We start from the raw sequence: 24,705 nt of genomic DNA, 5'->3' as shown, positions 1-24,705 counted from the left end.
GGGGAGGGGCTTACTTTTGTTAAGTGCTTCTTTATTTTCAATTTAATTTGTTTTCAAGTTGCAGTTTTATTTTATAATGTTGAAAGAGAAGGATTGTTTATTTTAATGCTATTTTTATCTTATTCATTTTTTCTAAATTTAATTAACCCTTTATTTGTAGCTGGGTTACATTCAGCTGGGGCCAGTGGTTTCCAGGACCAAGCCTGACCTCTCAGGGTACCTTGGATGCAGGTTTGCGCTTCACAGGAAGAGGAGGTGGGGAAGTGTCACTTGGTCTCCCCCTTTTGCGGACAGTGTCTGAATTTATCAATGAACGAGCCACTGATGCCTTGAAAGGCAGAAGACCACCCTCCTCCAATCCAGAGAATCTGAGGAGATGCCAGGCATTCACAATGGTTACATCGAGGAAGTGGAAGAACATTCTGATGTACCAGCGGTTTTTCTTGCGTCTGTGGGGATACATTCCCACCATTTGGTCCATCAGGTCAACCCCTCCTATATAATCGTTGTAGACCTTCACTGCAAATGGCCTGTCAATAGTGATGATCTTCTTATCTTTCATGGACCATCTCTATGCAACATCCGTCGGGTGCTTACCAAGACAGGACGAGGACATGTGAATAAGTGAAGTGTCAAGCCAACATGTGATAGTGACATCTTCACCATTGGTGACAACAGAGATAGCTCCTCTTCCTTCTTCTTTGAGTTCTGTTGCACTCCTGAGTTTCGTTTGTGCCCCCTGAAGCCTGTTGACCCGGCATGTGCCAGTGCCATAGATGCCCTGTTCCTTCAAGACAGTAATCAGTGGAATGCCACAAAAATAGTTATCAAAAAACACCTTGTGGTTCTTGAATTTGAGGTCATCACAGAGGCGCAAGATGACGTCTGCAGCCATTCCCAATTCGCTGACTGCACCTGTGCTGGCTGCACCCCTGTACACTTCAAAGCGGTACATGTATCCAGAAGCCCCTGATCTTGCCCAAATTTTCACACCCCAGGGTTTGTTTTTTTGGGGGGATGTATTGCTTGATAGACAATATGCCTTTGAACGGCATGATCATCTCATCATGGAGGTTGGTGTGGTATGTCATATCATCTATGAGTTCTTCTGGGAAGAGGTGCAAGAAGAATTCCAGGGGCTCAGTTGCATTAACATTTAGACTCCACTTTCCCAAGAAGTCAGGTAACACACCCTCACATGAATTGTCCTTAACTTTCCAGATGTTTCATTTTTGTTGTGTTTTCTTTGCTGTGGCAAGTGGTGCTGGTGTGTCAACAGGTCTCTCTGCTTTCAAATTAGGTTCTGCTCCTATCTCATCAGGGGTTTCGTCCTCCACATCCTCTGCATCCGGTCCTTCCTCTTCAGATGCACTTTCACATTGATCTAGAGTTGTTTTTACTTGGCAACCACTCTTCATCACTGCTGTCACTGTCCTGTGAATTTTCCGAATCAGAAGGCAGTTCCTCCACAATTCTGTAGGCCTGGCATGCCCAGCACTAGCCCGTAAAATGTGAATTGTGCCTGTTACTCATAATGAAGAATGCACAAAACATACATATTGATATATACAATGCAGTTTATAATCTAGGACAGTGGTCTCAAACCGGTCCTCAAAGGGCCGCAGGGGGTACTGGATTTCATTCCAACCAAACGAGACAAATACCTTTTCACCAATCTGGTTTCTTACAAGTGTAATCAGTTGATTGCAATCAGGTGCTGCTTATGTTAGTAGAAACCTCATTGGTTGAACTGTTTGTGCTGGATCTGTTGGAACAAAAACCAGGACCCACTGCGGCCCTTTGTGGAGTCGGTTTGAGACCGCTGATCTAGGAGCATAAAAATATTGATTTATACAAAAGAAAACTACTTCAGATCAAGCATTGTCAAGAGTGATATACTGTTCAGTAATTGCATTCGGTCCACTTCGGTGGACTTCTGAAAAATTGCAATTTCCTCCCAATCTAAAATCAATACTTGGAAATTTTCACAACTATGGTGATTATTAGGTGTTACTTGATGTAAATATATTTTTTTTTACCTGCAGGAGTCTCCTACTGTAGAAGGATTGAGCAGAAATCCCAGAGGTGCTAGGCATGTTTTCACTCCTGGCAGCCAACTTGAATGTAGACACAATTATTCTGCAGTTACAAAGGTTGACCACACAAAGCAGTGTTGGGTGGATTCTCAGGCGTCCACTTAAGAGGCTTATAAGCAGGGGTGCACTTATTTTTTTTTGTCCAGGTTCTCAGAGGAGGACCTGGAGATGTGACTTGGTCCTCATTGAGCTTGAGAGCCGACCCGCCTGATGCGATAAAATTATGACAAGCTTTAGTTAGAGCCAAATACCTTTAATTAATTATATTAACAATTAATGCCTGATTAACATCAACTGGCACAACAAAATTGCCATTACTTTGAAGTGAAATGTAAAGAAATAAACATAAAAGCAGTACTAATTCAAAATAAAGGGCATTATGCAGCTCCCACATTAACTCCAAGCCTTTGTAAAAGTGGGATGTCCTCCTCCTCATAAGAGCTCATTGAGCGTGCATGTTTAGCTTTGTGAAATGCGGGCAAAAACACGTTTGTCAGTGCATGGCGCTGCTCTTCATTAACTTTTTTCCGCCACTTGTCCATAGGGCCAGTGGGGTGCTGCCTGACATCGATAGTTTGCTTAATTGTCACATGCTCTGTTTTTTTCGTGCATTTCAAAGTTTGGATGGCTGAAATTCTTGGACCCAACATAAAATGCGCTGCCGTTATCAGCGATTCTCACGGCAAATTTTGTACCACATATCCGTGCAAGCATCATTTGCTTCTAGCCATGGTGCCTCCTGCAGCCACTTTTCAGCAAAAGTCCTTTTTTTCGGTAGCTCCGGTGACGTCTCTGTCGTATGTCTGTCCTTTGACGGGGGTGGGGGAACACGGAAATAATTACTCAGTGGGGCCTGCCTCCGACATTTTGAGAAGTGATTATCTCGTGTCCGCCGCAAATACAGTGGTCAGCCATCGGTACGCAAAAGCGTATGGAAGCTGTTGAGGGCCAGCACGTTTGTATACGTCCAGTACGCATGCGCGCATGCGGACCACTTATGTGCACCCCTGCTTATAAGCAACACTGCCATCAAAACCTATTCTAATACTTGAAAATGACGTTTTAATAGCTGTCCACTGCAGTGACCGTCATGCATGAAAGGGTTAGACCGCTGTTCAACTTCACAATTTGAGTGTTCCTTAGCACCTAGTCTCACTCACAATTGAACACAACTGAATTTTTTTTTTTGCACTTTTTTTTCCCACAACCTTTTAAGTGTATTTTTGCTTATTTTAGGATCTGATGGAATGCTGTGAAGAAGGGAAAGCAGAACTCAAGAAAGCCCTGGATGTGTCTCTCAGCATTCCCAAGAGAGCCAATGATGCCATGCATCTCTCCATGCTGGAAGGTGACTGAACATGGGAAAGATAAATTCACTCATTGTTGAAGTTATGTGTACTTACATTGCTTAATCTCTCTTCCATCAGGATTTTATAACAGCATTAAGACCCAAGGCGAGCTGCTCCTACAGGACTCCTTCAAGGTGTGGGATTCAAAGATACCATTCAAAATGGGAAAAAGTAGACAACTCTTCCTCTTGGAGAAGTCCTTGGTGTTCTGCAAGGTAGTCAAGGACGACAAGGGGAAGAGCAGGTACATATATCAGAGAAAACTCAATGTAAGTAATCTCTAACACACTTTCTATCGATACAGTCTTCTTCCTTTTCCCTTTTCTAACCCTGTCCTCTGTATCCTCTGCTCTCACATCAACTCACGTCAACTTCACGTCCTCTTTAACTACATCAATAAACCTCCTCTTTGGTCATCCTCTCGACCTCCTGCCTGGCATATGGGAATCCAGCATCCTGTTGCTAATAAACTTTCAATCACATGCCCAAGCCAGCTCAGTCTGGCCTCTGTGACTTTCTCTCCAAATCCTCTAACATGTGCTGTCCCTCTGATATGCTCATTTGAATTAAAGACAATCATTCCATTTCTTCCTTAGATACACGACATAAAGCTGACAGAGCACCTGAAGGGAGACCCAAGCAAGTTTGCTCTTTCGTTGGGCCGACCACGGACATCGAGCAAGATTGTTCTGAAGGTTAGACATTCCTCCTCTCTTCTTTTCCTCCTTCGGTTTGACCAGTGTGAGATTTCCGCGCACTGCTCTCACAGATTATAAGCAACTTTGACATGATGCTGAGCATTTTTGTCCACCTCGACTTCTTTTTTTCTCCCTTTAATTAACGGTCTTCTCTGAATGTTATTTTTTGCCTTGACTGTTTTTTTTTTTTCATCAACATGAATAAAAGTTAAACATCAAGTTTTGTAACTTTTGAAAAACATCATATATATTAGTTAAAACTCCATTGAATAAGAGGTGGTTATGTGTTCTGTTCAGACTTTGTGGGAAGACAGAGTGAAAATTCTCAAAAGTGGTTGATTTCCAAATGACATTAACCTTCGAATGTCTTTCTTATCGATAGGCTTCCACTACTGAGATCAAGATAGACTGGATCCAACATATCCGGAAGCTGATACAGGAGCACACCATCCACCTGGGGGAGACGCTCAAGCAGCGGAGGCGTATTCCCAAGAGTCGAAGGTAACCAAGGAAACTTCTATACTATTTAGGGGCTTATTGGTTTAGGTCAGGCACATCTGTTTGTTGGTCTTATACTGTTCTCACATTTTAATTTCTTTTGATCAACTTTAATTATGACTTTTATTTTGATGACTGGATTCTATTTTATGTGCCAAGTTGGGGTATGTCACTGCTGAACTAAGGGAAATCAAGTGACTTTAAGTAGCCTATTTGCTTAAATCAGACTGATGTTTACAATTTGAGGATTTGTATTTTTTTTTTTTTTTTTACTGAAATATATGAAAGACTTGATACAGAGACGGTTTTGGACCATTACAAAATACATGTATGTTAATGTGCTAGTACAGCTAACTAATACAAGTATACAGTAAATACCGAGTGTGAAATGGAGACTCTTTTGCTTCACCCAAATAATAATTTGATTTATGGCTATTGTTATCTGGGAATGGCTTTAAACTTTGAAATTCGGATTTCATCATGATTTATTACTTGCACAAACAGCATGTCATCACTGGTATCGAGTCAGAATGGATTAAAAAGTGATTTTTTTTTTTTTTTCCCCCCAGGAATGGAAAACATTACCAAGACGAAGGTGAAAGTGAAAGTAAGATTGAGGCCTGCTACATTGGAGGACCCTGGCTATTACCCGGTACAAAGAAAAGTGGGCTTATCAAAGTGACATACACATAGGAAGTTAAATGAACTGGCACACACGATCCTCGTTAAAAAAAAAAGAAAAAGAAAAAAAAAAACCAAAGAAAATTGCTTTGTACTATTTCAAAAAGTCAAGTTTTAAATATGAATATACTGTATTTGTGATGTATATACTGTATTTAATTTGTGTTGTTTCTGTACACTTTAAAAAAATGATTTCTTGTATATAGTTTGATAGTTATGTATTTTACAAAATAAAATGCCATTGTTCTTTGTACGGAATACGTTAGTCCTTGTTTAAAAATAATTGAAATACATGTGTTTGTGGGGGCTTGAATTGGTATAAGAAATTAGGATTTGGTACTTAAAGTTATTCCTGTAATGCTTTTGATGCATTTAACACCACTCCTCAAAAAAGGTAACATATCACTGCGCTTAATATTTAAAAATACTTCATAATAAGTAATAAGTAAATACTAATAATAATTTATAAATACAAAGATGTCTCCCTTTGAACATCAAGGTAAAATGCAGTTCTTTTGTACCACATGTGTTGAGTTCTATTAATATAAGTGCTGTCAAATAAGTCTGCACCAAATCTTTTTCGTTTATGATTGTTGTCCACTTGGGATGGCCATCCTAGCAGAAAGTAAAAGTTTCCTCCCTCCACGCTGGCTAATGAGGCCTGTCTCAAACCATTAAAATTTGGGGGAAAAATGCTACTCTCATGCAATACACACAATCAAGGGTGTAGGTTTTGGTCTCAATATTGGTAGGGCACCACAACCTGCATGTAAACTTTTTGCTGGGGATGAGACATTAATAAGACCAAACAGATTCAGGGCTATATTTCTCAGTAATAAGAACCAAATTAATTGATAAGCTAAATTATTAACGCAAAAATAAATCTGTATTGACTTATATTAAATTTCACACTGCAAATTTACAGTACAACAATCTGATAATTTTTCTTAAATCTAGTCGAATAATTTTCATCTTGTTTTGAGTTTTAAAGTCTAGTTCACAGATTAATGTGTCATACTCTTCCAATGACTTTTAGTAAATAATACCATTTGTTCTTACTAAGCCCAAAAATGTAAAATCAAGAAAAAAAATGCTTTCAAATAATGTTTTGAACAATATCTATTCTTGAGTTACAAACATTTCTGACAAACAAGTTTTTTGTTTTTTGTTTTAAAGATTAAATATAGAAGCTTTTTTGCTAAACATAGGCCTGTTAAACTTATTTTCACCCAGCTATTTTTCCTAATTTCCAGAAATCGGAGTAAAATTTACTTAAAACACTGGCAGATCATTTCACTTATTTTTAGCAGATTTACACTGAAAACAAGGGAATTTTAGTTGTTGTTTTTTTTGTTGTTGCTGTTTTAAGGAGATGGTTTTTGCGGTGCATATGTATTGGTTCAGGTGATATACAGTTCGATTCTGACCTTTGTTTTCAAAAACTACTATAGAAACATTTTGAAAACTTTTATTTTTATTATTTCAACTTTTTTTTCTTTTAGCAAATTTAAATTCCAATACTTGAACACAAATTTGTGTATTAATATACAAAGAAATACAAAATTGTTAATCATCTGTTAACTATCCAGGAATGCAAAAAAATAAACATTTGTCTTAATACCACTCAAAATTGTCTAACAAAAATAGATATAAATTGACAAAAATGGAACCTTCCTCAGGACAAAGAGTACTGCTTTTGTCCACAAGCACAGCCAAACTCAACAAAAAATGAAAGCTCCTTTGGGCTGCTTTAAGACCACATAAGCAAAATAAAAATGAAAACTGGGAAAAGGGGGTGAACCTTGGTTCACTACATTTCTTACAGCTGAGCAGAGCTCACTGTATTTCTCAGTTTAATAAACGTTAACATAGTAGAATACACATACAGGATGACACTTCTGTTGAAGCAGTTTCCTACTCAGGCTTTCACATTACTTACAGCGGCTGCTGGCCGAATTAAGAAACATCTAATATCCCTCCTCTTCGAAGCGGTGGAGGAGGCGGCATTTCAACATGTAATGTAATTCTGCACTGAGAGAGAGTGCGTGGGGGTGGGGTGGGGCAGTCAAGTCAGTAGCCAATCAAACGTGCGTTTGAGGAAAAAAACATGGACTAGCTAATTCAGCAAGTGAAAAAGGGGTAAACGTAAGTCTGAAAATAAGTAAAATAATTCACTTAATAATGGTAGGATCAATTCTATCATAACAACATATTGGAAGACAATCTAAATGACTTATATAACTCAACACATTATATAATGCAAATAGGTTTGCTTAAAAGTTGGTGGGGACAATTTGAGCATCCTGAAAAGTTGGTAGTGTTTTGTCACTACCTTCCCTATGCAAACCTACGCCCTTGCATACAATATGAAAAAAAAAAAATTTTTTTTTTAATGAATAGAAATATAAACAGACGCTGGTTATGGTTCCGGTAAAACTTGCATCCCAATAAATAAATTACAATTATTGTATGGCTTTTGACAGCCAATTTCTGACAGCCACATCTGCACCAATTAAAAATGTGATGATTAAATGTACGGACTCTGGGGGTCCATTACAGACGAGATGTAGTAGGGGGGGAATGAGGAAGGCTGGTCCTTCGACACCTGAGGACATCACTATCTACATCCCTGGAGCCGTTGCAAGTTTGCATACCAGCCAAATATCGGTGTGGAGGATGCCTTGATTTTCCTCATCCATAGGTTGCTGTCCCATTTGGAGAGGCAGGGAAGCACTGTGAGAGTGACGTTTATGACTTCTCCAGTGCTTTCAACACCATCCAGCCCTGCCTCCTTAGGGATACGCTGCTGGCGATGCAGCTGCGCCCTGACATTGCAGCATGGATTTTAGACGATCTCACTGGCCGGAACCAGTATGTCAGACTGGATGGTTGTACCTCTGGTACCGTAATCGGCAATACTGGAATGCCACAGGGTACGGTTTTGGCACCATTCCTCGTCACCCTCTACACATGGCTTACGGTTCAACTCTGGTTCCCGCCATCTCCAAAAGTTCTCGGATGACTGCTCTATTTTTGGATGTATAACGGATGACGATGAGGATGAGTACAGGGAACTGATAAACAACTTTATAATATGGCGCAGCAGCAACCATTTGAGACTCAACATCAGCAAGACCAGGGAGCTGGCGGTGGACTATAGGAGGAACAAGAGGTCCCCTGCCCCAGTTGTCATACAGGGGGAGGTGATGCAGAGGGTGGACTCATACCAGTACCTTGGGGTCCACATTATTATTATACTGGATGGCAGGCATGAAAATGGGTCGGGTAAAAAAGGCAAGACGGGTGTGGAGGAAATATGTTCCGGTACACTGTACAAATAGGGCTGTCTCAAAGGACCAATTTTTTCCCCGATTAGTCAGCCGACTATTTTTACGATTAGTCGACTAATCAAATAACCCCCCCCCAGTATGTGGGATTAACTCCAGAAATCGTTATTTATATGATGAACATGAGGTGCGTTTATTTTGAAATGTTCACCGGAAGTACGTTCGCTAAACCACTAACCGTAATCTTTACACTCTGCAAAAAAAGCTCTTTTTGTCATTGCATTCTGTGAAGGTAATCAATTTATTTCCCATTTTTTTCATTTGCAAATGCTGTTAGACAGCGATTTTTGATGTTTGAAGTGTCACCTTTTAACCGCAAGTTTGCATTTTGGAGAAGACTGCCAATGTTTTATAGCAGACTAAAGTAGGTTGTCTTTTTCCCCATTAGCTTCAATGTAGCGATGCTAATGTTTACAGTGTTTAATATAGATGTGTTTCCTTATTTTGTATGTCTGAACTTTAATTCTACGGTGTGTTGATGACCAATAAACATCTGTGAAAAGAACTGGAGTCTCATATGCCATCAACACGCACGTGTACATGCAAGCACAAATGTATGCACGCACGCACGCGACGATGAAACGCAACTGTGAAAATTGCAGCCCTCATTTTTACTTACCATGCAATAAACGGACTCATTGCATTTCACGACAGGCTTAGCAACTTCAATAAAACAGGTTGTTAGTTAGTTAGATTGATTTACAATCTGCCAGCTTGTAATTGTCTCCTGTCGTCTTCCAAAATTGGGTGACAGCGATTTAGGTGTTCATTCATGGCCGACGTGCAGCCAAGCTTGGCATTGAAGAGACAGGACACAACAGTGTACCCTCCTTTTTTTCGTTGAGAAAAGTCAATGTTTTGGCCACTCTGGTGCCTTTTTTTGAGTTTGTGCCACTTTCCCAGCTTGCATACCAAGCATCCGACATTTTAAAAAAATCTCCGAAATCACCACCGCCCCCTTAAAGAATTTCTCCTCGGATCTACACAATTCACGTAGGTCACCCTTTTTTACTTCAAAACGGCAAATGTCGCCGAAAGGTGAGAGATTTTCATGCCTGGGATTGGTCTCACAACACTGACTCCCTCTTCAGGAAGGGCCAGAGCAGGTTATTCTTCCTGAGGGGACTGAGATCCTTTAAACTCTGTGGTAGGATCCTGAAAGGTTTTTACCAGTCTGTAGTGGCCAGCGCTTTGTATTTCGCTGTAGTGTGTTGGGAGGGCGGTGTCAAAGCAGGTGTGATGAGGAGACTCAATAATCTGGTGAGGAATACCCACTCTGAGGTTGAGCTTGAGTTGGGAAGTCTGGAGACTATGGCTGAGAGGAGGATGGTAATCAAATTCAAAGCCATCTTGGATAACCCCTCATGCCCTCTTCAAAGTTTACTCCCGCGCGCAAGTCCCTCGTCCTGCCCTCGTCGTTTTACTAAACCACGTCTGCCCGTCGCTGATTGGTCCACTCCGCTGTCTGTTTGCTGTGGCTTGCTCCGCCCTGGAAATTGTATCCGCTGAATGGTGGCCAGACTCAATAGCTGGAACAGCGGTGAGTCTGGTGTACCAGGCAACTTTTACCCTTTGGTTTAAATGAATTGGATGTCCATAGCCATCAATAGCATGCAAGGAGTTAGGTACAATGAAAAAAAAAAAAATCAAGTTTTACTTGGAACCATAACCAGCGTCTATTTATGTTTTAATTCATTTAAACTGTTTGAATTTTATTTTTATTAACATTGTATGTATTGCATGAGAGGAGCATTTTTTTCGGAGTTGTAAATTTCAGTGGTGCCCCCAGGGGGTGGCCACGGCCACCCCTATAAATTGGTTGGCCACCCTACTGGCCACCCCGCTTGCCAGTATATCGTTAGATTGTTGTAGCATCAGTTATGCATTTCATCCCAAATGAATGCATTTATTTTGTTTTGTTAAATGTGGGGCTGTCAAATTTATCATGTTACGGGCGGTGATTAATTTTCTTAAATTAATCACGTTAAAATATTTATCGCAATTAACACATTCGCTGTACGACTCATTCACGCATTGCCGAAAACAGCCTACAATGGCGCCGTTTTTCTTATATACAGAGATAAGAGGCAGAGTGGAGTAGATACAAGCATTCATTGGGGCCGTGCTTTTAATTGGCAAAAGCTTTGAAGATATAGCATTTGCAGCCACCACACACAGTCATGGTTGCACCACTTCCCATTATGCATTTGGGCAGAACAGTTAAGTCGCTACAGTATCATTTACTGAAAGTTCAACAAATACACTAGATGGCAATATTTAGTCACAATATACAAACTCACATGTATCCTTTAAGAATTACAAGTCTTTCTATCCGTGGATCCCTTTCACAGAAAGAATGTTAATAAAGTTAATGCCATCTTGTGGATTTATTGTTATAATAAACAAATACAGTACTTATGTACAGGATGTTGAATGTATATATCTGTCTTGTTTCTTATCTTTCCATTCCAACAGTAATTTACAGAAAAAGATGGCATATTTTAGAGATGGTTTGAATTGCGATTAATTACGATTAATTAATTTTTAAGCTGTCATTAACTCGATTAAAAATTTTAATCGTTTGACAGCCCTAGTTAAATGTACACCTTATGCCTAATATATACATAACACAATAAAACAGAATTGTTGTGGAACTCAAAATGTTGACTGGACAGTAATGGACTAGGCACATTAAATCATTAGTAACATCAAATATTACACTACACACCAAAGTATATCAGTAGCCGTGTCCTTAAGTCTTTAAGTTTTCCCCTGACCTTTTTACTGCAATAATATAATGAAAACCTGAAATTATGGCTTTTAGTTTTGGCCACCCCAAGATTTTAAGTGGCCCCATCTGGCCACCCCTATGAAAAATTTCTGGAGGCGCCACTGGTTGTAATGGTGTGAGACAGGCTTCGTTAGCCAGCATGGAGGGACGAAACTTTTAATTTCTGAGAGGATGGCGACCCCAAGTGGACAACAATAATACATGCATTCTCACATAAACGGAAACCATTTGGTGCAGACGTATTTGAAAGACCTCAATTCATATGGCACACCCAAATTTGCATCCCACAATCTCTTGTATAGCCCTTAAAAGTGTAGGAAAGAGCGATGAATTTTTATTTAAATGTTCAAAGGTTTGTATTTGGCCTTTTTTAAATATTAAAGGCAATGATATGCAGCGTTGTTAATAACGGCGTTAGAATATAGCGGCGTTACTAATTGCGTTATTTTCTTCAGCAGTGAGAAATCTAATTAATTACTTTTCTCATCTTGGCAACGCCGTTACCGTTACTGAGGCGGGAAAGGCGTGCGTTATTATGTTGGTTGACTGATGCGAGAAAAGTCTGAGTAAGACGGACTCACGGAGACGAGAGAGCAGAGCAGGAGTGGGGAAGAGGCAAGGGAGGGTGATAGCCTACAAACTACGCCCACATGATGCTTCGGTAGATATCACATATATACAGAACTAGATGCAAATGACAGAAACGGTTGCATTAGCAACATATATAATAAAGAACTAGATGTGTTAGTAAACAGCCGCCATCTTAAAGCAGTAGACCTCTCAGGAAGGCTATGTTGTGGAGAACCTTCCTAACGAATCTGGGTAACTTTTTATCTAAAATGCTCCTAAATCGGCAAAATGGTGACTTAAATCTATCTTTATATGATTAAATAGTTTTAAAACTTACACATGTCGAAAGTAGACAGAAGGGAAAAAATGTAATAACGGGAGCAATTTTAACAACTTTAACTGTTGATTCACGACATTAAATGACCTCCACACATAGCAAAGGTTACTATCTAGTTATCGCAATATCTGCAATAGCCCTGTGTCTAGTTAAATTTAGGGTAAAGAATTGGGCTATAGGGCCAACTGTCCCCAAAAAACCCTTTAAACTTCACATTGTGTGACCTGTTTTTTTCCTGTTTATTTATTTATTTATTTATTTATTTATGTTTGAGGAGGAAAAAACAAAACAAAACCAAAAAAAACATGAAAATTATCACCAGTTACTTTGCCAAGTAACTAATTACTCTTACATTCAGGTAACTGAGTTACTAACGGAATTACTTTTAGGGAGAAGTAATTTGTAACTGTAATTAATTACCTTTTTAAAGTAAGATTAACAACACTGGTGATATGTCACGTATTTTTGAGGAGTGGTGTTAAATGCATCAAAAGCATGAGAAGAAAAACCTGACGTACCAAATCCTAAAGTCTTCTTCCAATTCATGGCCCCACAAACACATTTATTTAAATTACAGTTTTTAAAAGGGCAAATGCATTCCGTGCAGAGAACAATGACATTGTATTTTGTAAAATACTTAACTTTATCCAACTATATACAAGAAATATATATATTTTTAAGTGTACAAAAACAACACAAATTATATACAGTATATACTGTACATACACTAAAAGTTGACTTTTTGAAAAGGTCCAAAGCTGTTTCTTTTTATGAGGATCTTGCAAAATGTGTGTAAATTCATGTAAATTCCTATTTGCATGTCATACTATGAGAAGTTGAGAACCCTACTTTTCTTTGATCCAGGTAAGAGCCACGGTCCTCCAATGTAGCAGGCCTCGATCTGTCCAACTGGCCACTCTTTTTCACTGCCTTCACCTTCATCTTCACCATTCACTAACAGTATAAAGTGTTTAATGATTAAAAAGGGCTATTCTATTCTATAAGTTGTGATTGTATATAGAATTTATTAATAATCTATTTACATATTAGTTAAAATTGATTCTTCATGTTTTCCTCAAGTATTAAGTTTCTGATGTTAAATTGAGTGATTTATTAGCTGTTGAAAACTTAAGTCTCATCTCCGTAAATAATAAAAAAAATCTAGTTGCTATTTTGGTCAAAACCTTATATATATTGCTATTGAGCCTGAAAATATAGGTGATTTTCTCTGCATGTGGTGATTTTTGTGAATCTAATGTAAAATCTGAGACTTTTATAGACATTTTAAGTTGTATTATATAAAAAAATCATGAATTGGGATTTTTAAGGGAATGACTTTTGAATGATTTTTTTTAATGCCGCTGCTCATGGAGCCTGTTTTGCTTTTAGGTCGGTAGAAGCTTTGGTTTTGAAAATATTTGAATTTGAAGTTTTTGAAAATAGCCCCCCTTCGAATCGGCCCCGTTTCCCATGTCATGTCAATAGATTGTGAAGTCTATGGGCAGGCAGGAGGTCTAGAGGATGACCAAAGAGGAGGTTTATGGATATAGTTAAAGAGGACATGAAGGTAGTTGGTGTGAGCAGAGGTTACAGAGGACAAGGTTAGATGGAGTCAACTGATTCGCTGTGGGACCCCTGAAAGGAAAAGAAGAAGATTGTATCGATAGAAAATGTGTTAAAGATGACTTACATTGAGTTTTCTCTCATATAAGTACCTGCTTTTCCTCTTGTCATGCTTGACTACCTTGCAGAGCACCAAGGACTTCTTCAAGAGGAAGAGTTGTCTATTTTTCCCCATTTTCAGTGGGATCTTTGAATCCCACACCTTGAAGGACTCCGGTAGGAGCAGCTCACCTTGGGACTCAATGCTGTCATCAAAACCTGAAGGAAGAGCGATTAAGCAATATAAGCAAACTTAACTTCAACAATGAGCGAGTTTATCTTTCCAGTGTTCAGTCACCTTCTAGCACAGAGAGATGCATGGGATCATTTGCTCTCTTGGGAATGCTAAGAGTCACATCCAGGGATTTCTTGAGCTCGGCTTTCCCCTTCTTCACAGCATTCCAGCAGGTCCTAAAAAAGGTAAAAATACAGTACACCTAAAAGGTCGTGAAGACATTATTCCTATAGAACAGAGAAAATATACTGTTGATACATCCGTGAGCAGTGTTGTTTTCGTCAACAATGACTATAGCGAAAATATTTCGTGGACGATCAATTTGTTAATAATGACTTGACAATGACTAGCTAATAACGTGGCTTGGGAGACAACAACATAACGAGACGAACGCCAAGTTTCGTCTGACGGTATGACAAAAAGATGAAAATGCAACATAGCTTCTGTCATACAGTATGTTTACATTGCGTGACATTTTCTTACTGTATGTGTCGTTAGTCTGCATCATAACAGTGTATGGGTCACTCAGTTAAGATTTGCTACCTTCACCATCCTCACCGGAGTTTAGAATGTGTTTCAACATAGGCTGCACTCCATCTTGTTTGTTTGGAAACACATGGTAAGATTTGGTTTTTTTATCTTGGCAAGAGATAATATGCAATGTTGCTTTAAAAAGGTCTGTGCCGGTTGATCATCACACACTAAATGGAACTCATTGCGTTGGCAAAGCATTTGTATTAACATTAGCATCTACTTTAGCGTGGCAAGCATCCTCTTAAACGCTCGGAGAACTTGTTTTCACATACAGTTCGTGGCTTTTAAGTGGGTTTAGTTGAAAATAATGTAATTCTTTTCTTGCCAGTGTGTATTATGATCACAACACTGGCATTCTCCTTGTAGATGCTACAATATGTGCTCGTTTGTCTACGTTCATTTGAATTTCTTGGAAACGTTGATTTATTTTTTAACTAAAACTTTTGAAATTTACAGATGAAAACACTTGAGTAACTGTCGACTAAAACTCGACAAAATTTGTATGAGATGTATGTCGTATGAATGTATGTCGACTAAAACTAGATGAAGACGAACACATTTTGAAATGACTAAAATATAACTCAGACTAATGAGTATGTCCATCCAAAAGACGATAAGATAGAAATTCAGAGGGCTACCAAAAACAACACTGCCTGTGAGTAAATGTTCAATGATCTTTTTGTTTTAATGAAATTGTCTGGAATTTTTTTTTGATAACTTTGTGTAAGTTGAAGGAAGAAAGGAAGGAAGATTGATTTTTCCCCCCCATACCTTTAGCAGGAGTGGATATTTTGTAATTCACTGCATGGGCTTCAGCAGGTAAGAGTTCACTGAGTATGCAAGTCTGTGCTTCTGCTGAATTTTCTGTTGAAAAATAGAGAAATGAATGTAAGACAATGACGTTCCATGTCTTGTAGTTTCATTTTGGATCATCTTGACGTTTAACTTACATGAAAATAGTTCACAGCATGCTCCATGATGAGCTGAGAGGATTTTTACTATGTAAGTAATTAAGTTTTCAAACATTTTACAGTAACATTAACCCATTTTGAATTGGACCCCAAGGGATCAAAATTAAATAAAAACAACCTTTTGAAATAAATACGATTTTGACAAGTAAAACAAATTGTGTAATATGAAAAAAATAATTTTATTACTGATTACTGATTCTGCCTCAAAAAAGTAATCTAGTGACTTTATGGGGAGCAGAAAATCGGTTAATGTTACTGTAAAATGTTTGAAAATCATGACAATAAAATAAATTTGGGAAAAGGAAAAAAATGGCTATGAGTGCTCCCATCACATAGCAGCGGGCCGAAGGAGGTGGGGTCAAGGTCAAAATGCAGATCAAAGAGCATGACAAACTAAGAGCCTCATTGGTCAGCTCTTTGATGTCACGTGCAGCATCACCTACAGTCCTACAGCATCCAGCAGGTGTCATTCAGTCAGATGCTGCAGTTGAACGCACGCGACTCATCTGTAGACACACGACATACTTGGACAAACCTTTCCACCACGGAACACCTAACATCTCCACTTTTTGCACACACTGAAAGCCTGGGAGGTAAGTTTAATTAACTTATAGTTGTATAGTTTAGTCACCGAGTGATAGAGGCATGCTCACTTGACTGCGTGTGATGGGAAAAAACTAAACTGAGAAATATCAAATAACGGTGTAAAAAAATGCTAGGCTGCTAGCTTTTACTAACTTTAATCTGTCGCTTTTAGTGAGCTCCGTTCATGTTTGGTTCGTTATGCATCGTGCCAAGTTGTTGCGATGTATTTAAAATTAACGTTTTATCGGTGACATTGTTCGACGGAAAATATTAGTAGCTGCAGCCCGTTTTCAACATCTTTGTTCTTGTTTTTACCTAATTGTGCTTACCATTTAACTGACGGGGATCCGTCATTCACCTTTGTTGGGTCAAAAACAACATTTGGGATATACTGTAGCGTTTTGCTAAAGTTCAGCCGTTAACTGCTAAGATATATATATATATTTGCATGCAGGTTGTTATTAAATTCATCATTATCATTAAACTGCTCGTGCTCGACGCCAAATGCGAAGGGAGCTATTTATCCTGGTATATGTTCAATCATTTGCACAATATTTAACATCTGCAATTATTTTATTTTAACGTTAAAGATGAATTGAGTACTTTAATCAGCGATGCGTGGTATGGGACACCCCTCTGTTATGCTATGCCGGTGGTACGTTCCAAGAACGTATATGCGTTTTTTTTTTTTTTTTTTTTTTTTTTTGTGTAATAAATAAACCACCACCAACAATTTAACTTAAACCCACGGAAATCTGGCATTCACCTACCTGGACATCACATTTTGGGTCATGCAGGCTGTTTGTTACAAATCATTGATAACATTTAAAAAATGTTCCACAAAAAAAAAAAAAAAAAAAAAAAAAAAAAAAAGAAATTGGAAATAAATAACATGTTAGTAGAAACTGAATTGATAAGATTAAAATGGTAAAAAAAAAAAAAAAACAGAAATACACTGGTTATTGCTCCTATAACACTTTAAAGTTGCTTGGGGGAAAAAAAATCATCCCCTACCATTAATAACGATTGACGCCCAATTCATTTTAACTGGGAGGACTACCTGTGAATACCCACCATTCAGTCTTTTAATTCAGAGGGATGGCAGCGATCACTCATTTCCATAGCCTCTCCCAGTCAAAATGGATTGGACGTCAAGCATCGTCAATGCATGACAGCCAATGTGTATAATGGAGTGCCCCATACAGTTAGCTTGCTCTGACCTCTTAGGTGAACCTGGTAGATTTTCCACAGCATACTCGATGATTTCTCGTGGCCCACTGTCACTGGTTTATCAAACCACTTTATGTGCCCATCAGGGGTTGCTTATTCATTTTTTTGTGTACTTATTTTCTACAGAATACATAACAGAGTGCTCTGTGGGTTCAGCAGGTTTGGATATCGACATGGAACTTTTGAGCAACTGCGCCGAGAATATGGTGACCAGCACGTTGGAGCTCCAAAGGGACATCCATCCTGCCACTGCGGACGCCCTGGACGAGAAGAAAACAAAGTCTGCACGCAGAAAAATGTATGTGACTAATTATGCCATTAATGGATTTAGTAATGCAGTTTGACAGACAATAACAACAGCCACACTCACGCCTTGTTTATGTTTTCATTTAGGTTTATTTTGAATGAGCTCATTCAAACTGAAAAGGCCTACGTCCGAGACCTACGGGAATGCATTGACGTGAGTTTCTCTTTAAATCCTTTTGTTTGTTATGATTTTTTTTTTTTTTAAAGACAATCTCTATAAATAAGTCCATCTATGTTTGGTTTCATGCAGATTTACATGGGGGAGATGTTGACCAAGGAGGAAGAGATCCTTCCAGGAATCGCCAATGCGGAGCACGTCATCTTTGGGAACATTTCAGAGCTGTATGAATTCCATCACAGGTAAGCATTGGTAGAGACTTAACTTAAAATGATTTACATCTTTACACTGAATGGACCAAGCTTAACAAATAGTCTATTCCTGGTCAATTATCACATGTAAAACATTGCCACAAGTTTGTCTGGATGCACTTTTCCACGTCATTGAGTGAGATGTATGCAAACCTTTAACAGCAATGGCCACCGCTCTTTATTTTGATCTATATTAATTGGATTCCTTGTCCTCTCTTTCTTCAGCATCTTTCTGAAAGAGCTGGAAAAATACGAACATGTCCCCGAAGATGTCGGAAAGAGCTTTGTCACATGGGTATGTATATTGCTTCCTCGGTAATCATAATAATCCTGGAAAATGATCGTAAGTAATACTGAGCATTCTTTTTAAATAGGCTGATAAATTCCAGTTGTATTTGGAATACTGCAAGAACCACGAAGAATCCACTCGGCTCATCATGGAGCATGCTTTGAACTATTTTCATGTAAGTTAAACGTCATGATGGTGATCCAAAATGAAACAACAGACACGGAACGTCATTGTCTTACATTCATTTCTCTCTTTCTCAACAGAACATTCAGCAGAAGCACAGACTGGCAAACTCAGTCAACTCCTACCTACTGAAGCCCGTGCAGAGAATCACAAAATATCCACTCTTGCTAAAGGTAGGGGAAAAAAACAAGTTTATTATTCAGAAACCAAGATAAATCGCAAAAGATACATTCACGACACACTAGATGAAAGCGCTTTAAAATACTGTTTAACTTCACAATTTGAGCTCTGGGAATAATGTCGTAATCCCCTTTTAAGTGTATTTTTGCATATTTTAGGATCTGATGGAATGCTGTGAAGAAGGGAAAGCCGAGCTCAAGATGGCCCTGGATGTGACTCTCAGCATTCCCAAGAGAGCCAACGATGCAATGCATCTCTCTGTGCTGGAAGGTGACTGAACATGGGAAAGATAAATTCGCTCATTGTTGAAGTTAAATTTGCTTCCGTTGCTTAATCTCTCTCTTCCTTTAGGATTTGATGAGAGCATCGAGTCCCAAGGCGAGCTGCTCCTCCAGGAGACCTTCCACGTCTGGGATTCAAAGATACCATTCAAAATGGGAAAAAATAGGCAGCTCTTTCTCTTGGAGAAATGCTTGGTGATCTGCAAGGTCGTCAAGGACGACAAGGGGAAGAGCAGGTACACATACAAGAAAAAACTCAATGTAAGTCATCTTTAACACACTTTCTATCGATACAATCTTCTTCTTTTCCTTTCAGGGGTGCCACAACGAATCAGTTGACTCCATCTAACCCTGTCCTCTGTATCCTTTGCTCTCACTTCAACTACCTTCACGTCCTCTTTAACTATATCCATAAACCTCCTCTTTGGTCGTCCTCTTGACCTCCTGCCTGGCATATGGGAATCCAGCATCCTTTTGCCAATATACGTGCTATCACATGCCCAAGCCAGCTCAGTCTGGCCTCTGTGACTTTCTCTCCAAATCCTCTAACATGTGCTGTCCCTCTGATATGCTCATTTTGATTAAAGACAGTCATTCCATTTCTTCCTTAGATACACGACATAACGCTGACAGAGCACCTGAAGGGAGACCCAAGCAAGTTTGCTCTTTCGTTGGGCCGACCACGGACATCGAGCAAGATTGTTCTGAAGGTTAGACGTTCTTCTTCTCCTCTTTTCGTCCTTCGGTTTGACCAGTGTGAGATTTCCACACACTCCACTAACAGATTATAAGAGAGTTTGACATGATGCTGAGCATTTTTGTCCACTTCGACTTTTTTTTCTCCCTTTAACATTGTTCTCTGTGTATGTTATTTTTAGCTTCGACTGTATTTTTTTTCATCAACATGAATAAAAGTTAAAAATCAAGTTTGTTAACTGTAGAAGAACATATATTTGTTAAAACTACACCGAAAAAGATGGTTATGTGTTTTATTCAGACTTGTGTGGAAAGACACAGTGAAAATTCAGAAAAGTGGTTGATTTCCAAATAGCCTTAACCTTCGACTGTCTTTCTTCTAAATAGGCTTCCACTTCTGTGACCAAGATGGACTGGATCCAACATATCCGGAAGCTGATACAGGGGCACACCATCCACCTGGGGGAGGCGCTCAAGGAGACGAGGCGTATTCCCAAGAGTCGAAGGTAACCAAGGAAACTTCTATACTATTTAGGGGCTTATTGGTATAGGTTAGGCACATCTGTTTTTTGGTCTTCTACTGTTCTCACATTTTCATTTCATTTCATCAATTTTAATTAGGACTTTTATTTGGATTACTGGATTCTATTTTATGTGCCAAGTTGGGATATATCACTGCTGAACTAAAGGAAATCAAGTGACTTTAACATAGCCTACAGTGGGGAGAACAAGTATTTGATACACTGCCAATGGGAAAACTCATTATTGTATTTGCTGAAATAAGACTGATGTTTATAATAGGAGGATTTGTTTTTTTTTTTTTAATGATATTTATTAAAGACTTGATACAGCGACGGTTTTGGGCCATTACAAAATACATCTTTGTTAATGTGCTAGTACAGCTAATTAATACAAGTATTGTGTATGGTACGTGTGAAATGGCGACTTTGTCTTGCTTCACCCAAGTCATAATTTGATTACGGCTATTGTTACTTGGTAATGGGTTTAAACTTTTGAGATTCGCATTTCATAATGATTTGTCACTTGCACATATGACTTAGTCTCCTCACTGGTATAGAGTCGGAATAGGTTAAAAACAGAATTTTTGTGTTTTTGCTTGGTTTTTTAGGAATGAAAAACATCATGAAGTTGAAGGTGAAAGAAAGATTGAGGCCTGCTACATTGGAGGACCCTGGCTATTACCCGGCACAAAGAAAAGTGGGGTTCTCAAAGTGACGTACATATAGCAACTTACAAAAACTTGCACACATTGACAAGGTTCTTGTAAAAAAAAAAAAAAAAAAAAAAAAAAAAAAAAGGACTATTTCAAATTGTCAAGTTTTAATATATGTATATACTGTATATAATTTGTGTTGGGTTTTTGTTGTTGTTTTTTTTTACATGTTTTAAAAAATGATTTCTTGTATATAGTTGGATACAGTTATGTATTTTACAAAATAAAATGTCAATGTTCTTTGCACGGAATGCCTTTGTGCTTGTTTAAAAATGATTTAAATACATGTGCTTTTGCGGGCTTGAACTGGTAGAAGAAATGAGGATTTGGTACTTCAGGGTTTTCCTCTAAAGCTTTTGATGCATTAAACACCACTCCTCAAAAAAAGGTAACGTATCACTGCCCTAAATATTTAAAAATGTCCAAATACAAAGATGTCTCCCTTTTGAAAATTTTAATGAGAGTTTATCAAGGTAAAATGAAGTTCTTTCCTACACGTTTAAGAGGCTGTGAGATGCAAATTTGGTTGTAGCATATGTGTTGAGTTCTGTTCCTATAAGTCAGTACTTCTCAAATAGTGGGGCGCCCCCCCCTGGGGGGGCGCAGAGCGATGCCGGGGGGGGGGGGGCGCATGTGACCTCGGGGAACATGTTTTTTTTTTTTTTTTTTTTTTGCCGTACTGGAATAAAGTGTACTTGCACATCCACTCAGTACTGTAGGTGGCAGTGGCGCTCTCATTTTCAGAGTGCGCGCAGTATTTTTGAACTAAGGAGAGCACTCAGCACACACAGACAACAGATATGAAGAGCAGTGTGCCACCGCCATTTTCGAAAGCCGTTTTCCGACCGGACTCACTCACGCAGCGACCCACTGTCTTGTCCGGTTCTCACGTCGCCGCCCGAGAAGTGCCATTTTCGGCTTGGGATCGTCACGACGACCGCCCTCACCTACGGTTCTACCTCGGCCGCCGTGAATGCGCTTTTTTCGTGCCGTTTGCCTTTTAGCTTTGACTTTTAATACAGTGGGTGATGATGAAAGACCACTGTTTACTGTGTCTAAAAATAATTATAGCAGACAGCCAGAAGCCAAATCAATTAAGACGCCACTTAAAGACATTAGACCCCAATCTCATTGTTAAGCCGCTTGATTTTTTCAGTGAAAACGTGCCGAATATTGCCAACAATCGTCCTGCTTTGTCAGTGTTATATCAGTAAGCCAGTGAGCATTGTTAGCATGCTCATTGCAAATTAACTCCACACCATTGCAAAGGAGGTAAATACTGTGAGCAGCAAAAATAAAAACTGTCCTGTCCAAGGACACTTTTTTCTTCTTTTATTCAGATTTGTTTTTTCGGTCAAATTTTTTGGCACATTGTCCTCATGAGTGAATGTTTCTAATCAATTTTAATTTGTTATTATTTACTGATTTTATTACATTTTATTTTTCTGTATCAAATGGTCAAAAATGTACCTTGAGTGTATTTTTTAGTTTGGATGTGAATTTTTTTTTTTTTAATTCAGGCAAATTGATGGGCGTTAAGTCTTTTCTGTTACAAACAAAACAATGTTAATAAAGTTATACTTTATAAGTTTATCTCTGTTATTTTCTCTAATAGGAAAAAAAGGATACAATGTGAGGCAGAGACGTACTTATAATAGTAATATTGTAGACAAATGATACTATTTACAGTGGCGGCAGAATTTGGGGGGGCGCGAAACATTTACGTCTTCCTTGGGGGGGCGTGACAGAAAACAATTGAGAAGCACTGCTATAAGTGCTCTCAAATGAGTTAAGTCTGCAGAAATTGTTTTCGTTTATGTGTGAATGCGTGTATTATTGTGGTCCACTTGGGGTCGCCATCCTCCCAGAAACTCTGCCTGTCTCAAAACCGTTAAAACTCGGGATAAAAAATGCAATACATGCAATGTTAATAAAAATTAAATTAACAACATTTAAATGAATAAAAATATAAATAGACGATGGTTATGGTAAAAACAAGTAAGATTGGATTTTTGTCATTGTACTCACCTCAATCTATTGATGGCGATGGACGTCCAATTCATGTAAACCAGAGGGTAAACAGTCTGAAATAATTTGTATCCCCCTCTATCTTTGTCTATGATAAAAGAAACTTGTGCAAAATAACAGTGATGATGGAGTACTATCTTAGGTACTTGTAAAATAAATAATATAATGGTCAGACTTCAATTGTCCATTTGGAGGCGGTACAAATTTAGGTAGAGGGGGTAAACAGTCTGAAATAATGTGTACCACCCATATATTTGTCTATAAGAAACGTGTTCATAATAACAGTGGTGATAGAGTACACTTTAAAAAACGTTTTTTGTATGTAGTAATTATGATCCGTAGAAACATGCACGAAAAGTCACCAAAATTTGCACATACGTGCAGAAAATTGTAAATTTTGATAATTTTGCGACGTTGCAAAAAATTGTAACAAAATGGTGGCGCCCCCTTGAAATTTTAAAATTGGCCTGTAACATTAGGGTCTGTCAGCGTAGAGCGATGAAATTTGGGGAGTCTATACCTTGTCCAAAACCGCTCCAAAAAAGCATTTACACCCGTATTCCAAACCCAACAGGAAATCGGTTATTTTGGATCAAATATGAAATTTTTAGCGATTTACAGGGTGCACATTTGAGACCTTTTCCCCGAGGGAGTTAGTTGGATCATCTTCAAAATTGGTGAGAATGTTCAGAAGACATATGAGAGCTTAAGTTTTCAAAATGGTGCGTTTTCATTCACGGGTCTGACCTGGGCGTGGTGCCAAAGTCGGCCATTTTTTCGGCAAAATGACAAATTCAGAAAATGATTAAAAACTCTGTGATACAACGTTCAATCTTTTTCATTTCTAGCATGTATATGAGATGTCCCAGCCTGAACACGACTGCATTGAAATATTACCCATTAGGCCTAGCGCCCCCTAGTGAGAACAGGAAATGCCTTTTTTTACGTGACAGGTTCCTCCTCCAAGGGAAAAAACATCTGTTGACCTCAAACCTGCATCAAGGGAGCCTTAAGACCTGTGTTCAGGTGTCTGATGAAAAATATTGAGGTTTCGTTGAAGCGGAGGGGTCCAAAAAGGAAAGTGAAAATGACCGTCAACAATTTGCCTCGCAAAAAACTTTGAACAGTCATAACTCAGCAGATATAAAACATATCTGCGCCAAACTTCCCGTGCTTGTTGAGAGTCATACCCTGAAGGGTCTTGTAAGGGTCATTTGCATCAACTCTACAGTGCCAACTAGTGGCGACAGAAAGGAGTTTTAAAAAAGGCCTTTCCTATTGGGTTTTTTCAACGTAGAGCAACGAAATTTGGGGAGTCCATACCTTATGCAAAACTTCCAAAAAAGTCTCTTGCACCCATTTTCCAAATCCAACAGAAAATCAGGTATTTTGGATCGAATATGAAATTTTTATCCATTTGTAGTATAGTTTACATTTGGAGGCCTGAACATGCACGAAAACTCACCAAATTTTGCACATACATGCGGCTTTGTGTGGATTTTGATAATATTGCGACATTACAAAAAATTGTAACAAAATGGCTCAGTGGCGCCCC

At 38.7% G+C, this 24,705-nt stretch overlaps 2 protein-coding genes across 2 annotated transcripts; both read left to right on the top strand.

The window, feature by feature from the left end:
• The first annotated feature begins 3,305 nt into the window (after positions 1-3,305).
• Positions 3,306-5,399, top strand: LOC130926624 (triple functional domain protein-like). The gene is made up of 5 exons (XM_057851626.1): positions 3,306-3,444; positions 3,524-3,714; positions 4,042-4,140; positions 4,526-4,644; positions 5,211-5,399. Exons 1-5 carry the CDS (start codon positions 3,339-3,341, stop codon positions 5,332-5,334), a joined length of 639 nt encoding a protein of 212 aa, XP_057707609.1. The 5' UTR covers positions 3,306-3,338; the 3' UTR covers positions 5,335-5,399.
• Positions 5,400-16,276: 10,877 nt separating this feature from the next.
• LOC130927394 (triple functional domain protein-like) lies at positions 16,277-21,260 on the top strand. Its single transcript, XM_057853199.1, has 12 exons — positions 16,277-16,362; positions 17,711-17,882; positions 17,978-18,044; positions 18,141-18,250; positions 18,485-18,554; positions 18,634-18,723; positions 18,812-18,904; positions 19,070-19,181; positions 19,263-19,453; positions 19,804-19,902; positions 20,276-20,394; positions 21,018-21,260. The coding sequence occupies exons 2-12, from the start codon at positions 17,758-17,760 to the stop codon at positions 21,133-21,135; spliced, it is 1,194 nt and encodes a 397-aa protein (XP_057709182.1). The 5' UTR covers positions 16,277-16,362; positions 17,711-17,757; the 3' UTR covers positions 21,136-21,260.
• The last annotated feature ends 3,445 nt before the right edge of the window (positions 21,261-24,705 follow it).

Source organism: Corythoichthys intestinalis, chromosome 12 (genome assembly GCF_030265065.1).
Source record: "Corythoichthys intestinalis isolate RoL2023-P3 chromosome 12, ASM3026506v1, whole genome shotgun sequence".
In the NCBI taxonomy this organism is placed as follows: Eukaryota; Metazoa; Chordata; class Actinopteri; order Syngnathiformes; family Syngnathidae; genus Corythoichthys; species Corythoichthys intestinalis.
This window is presented reverse-complemented; position numbering and strand designations above follow the sequence as displayed.

Coding starts and splice junctions, on each gene's coding strand:
- LOC130926624 (XM_057851626.1), top strand. CDS start 3,339: ATGGAATGCTGTGAAGAAGGGAAAGCAGAACTCAAGAAAGCCCTGGAT. Junction 3,715..4,041: donor TATATCAGAGAAAACTCAAT/GTAAGTAATCTC, acceptor TTTCTTCCTTAG/ATACACGACATAAAGCTGAC. Junction 4,141..4,525: donor CGAGCAAGATTGTTCTGAAG/GTTAGACATTCC, acceptor TCTTATCGATAG/GCTTCCACTACTGAGATCAA.
- LOC130927394 (XM_057853199.1), top strand. CDS start 17,758: ATGGAACTTTTGAGCAACTGCGCCGAGAATATGGTGACCAGCACGTTG. Junction 19,903..20,275: donor CGAGCAAGATTGTTCTGAAG/GTTAGACGTTCT, acceptor TCTTCTAAATAG/GCTTCCACTTCTGTGACCAA. Junction 20,395..21,017: donor CGTATTCCCAAGAGTCGAAG/GTAACCAAGGAA, acceptor TTGGTTTTTTAG/GAATGAAAAACATCATGAAG.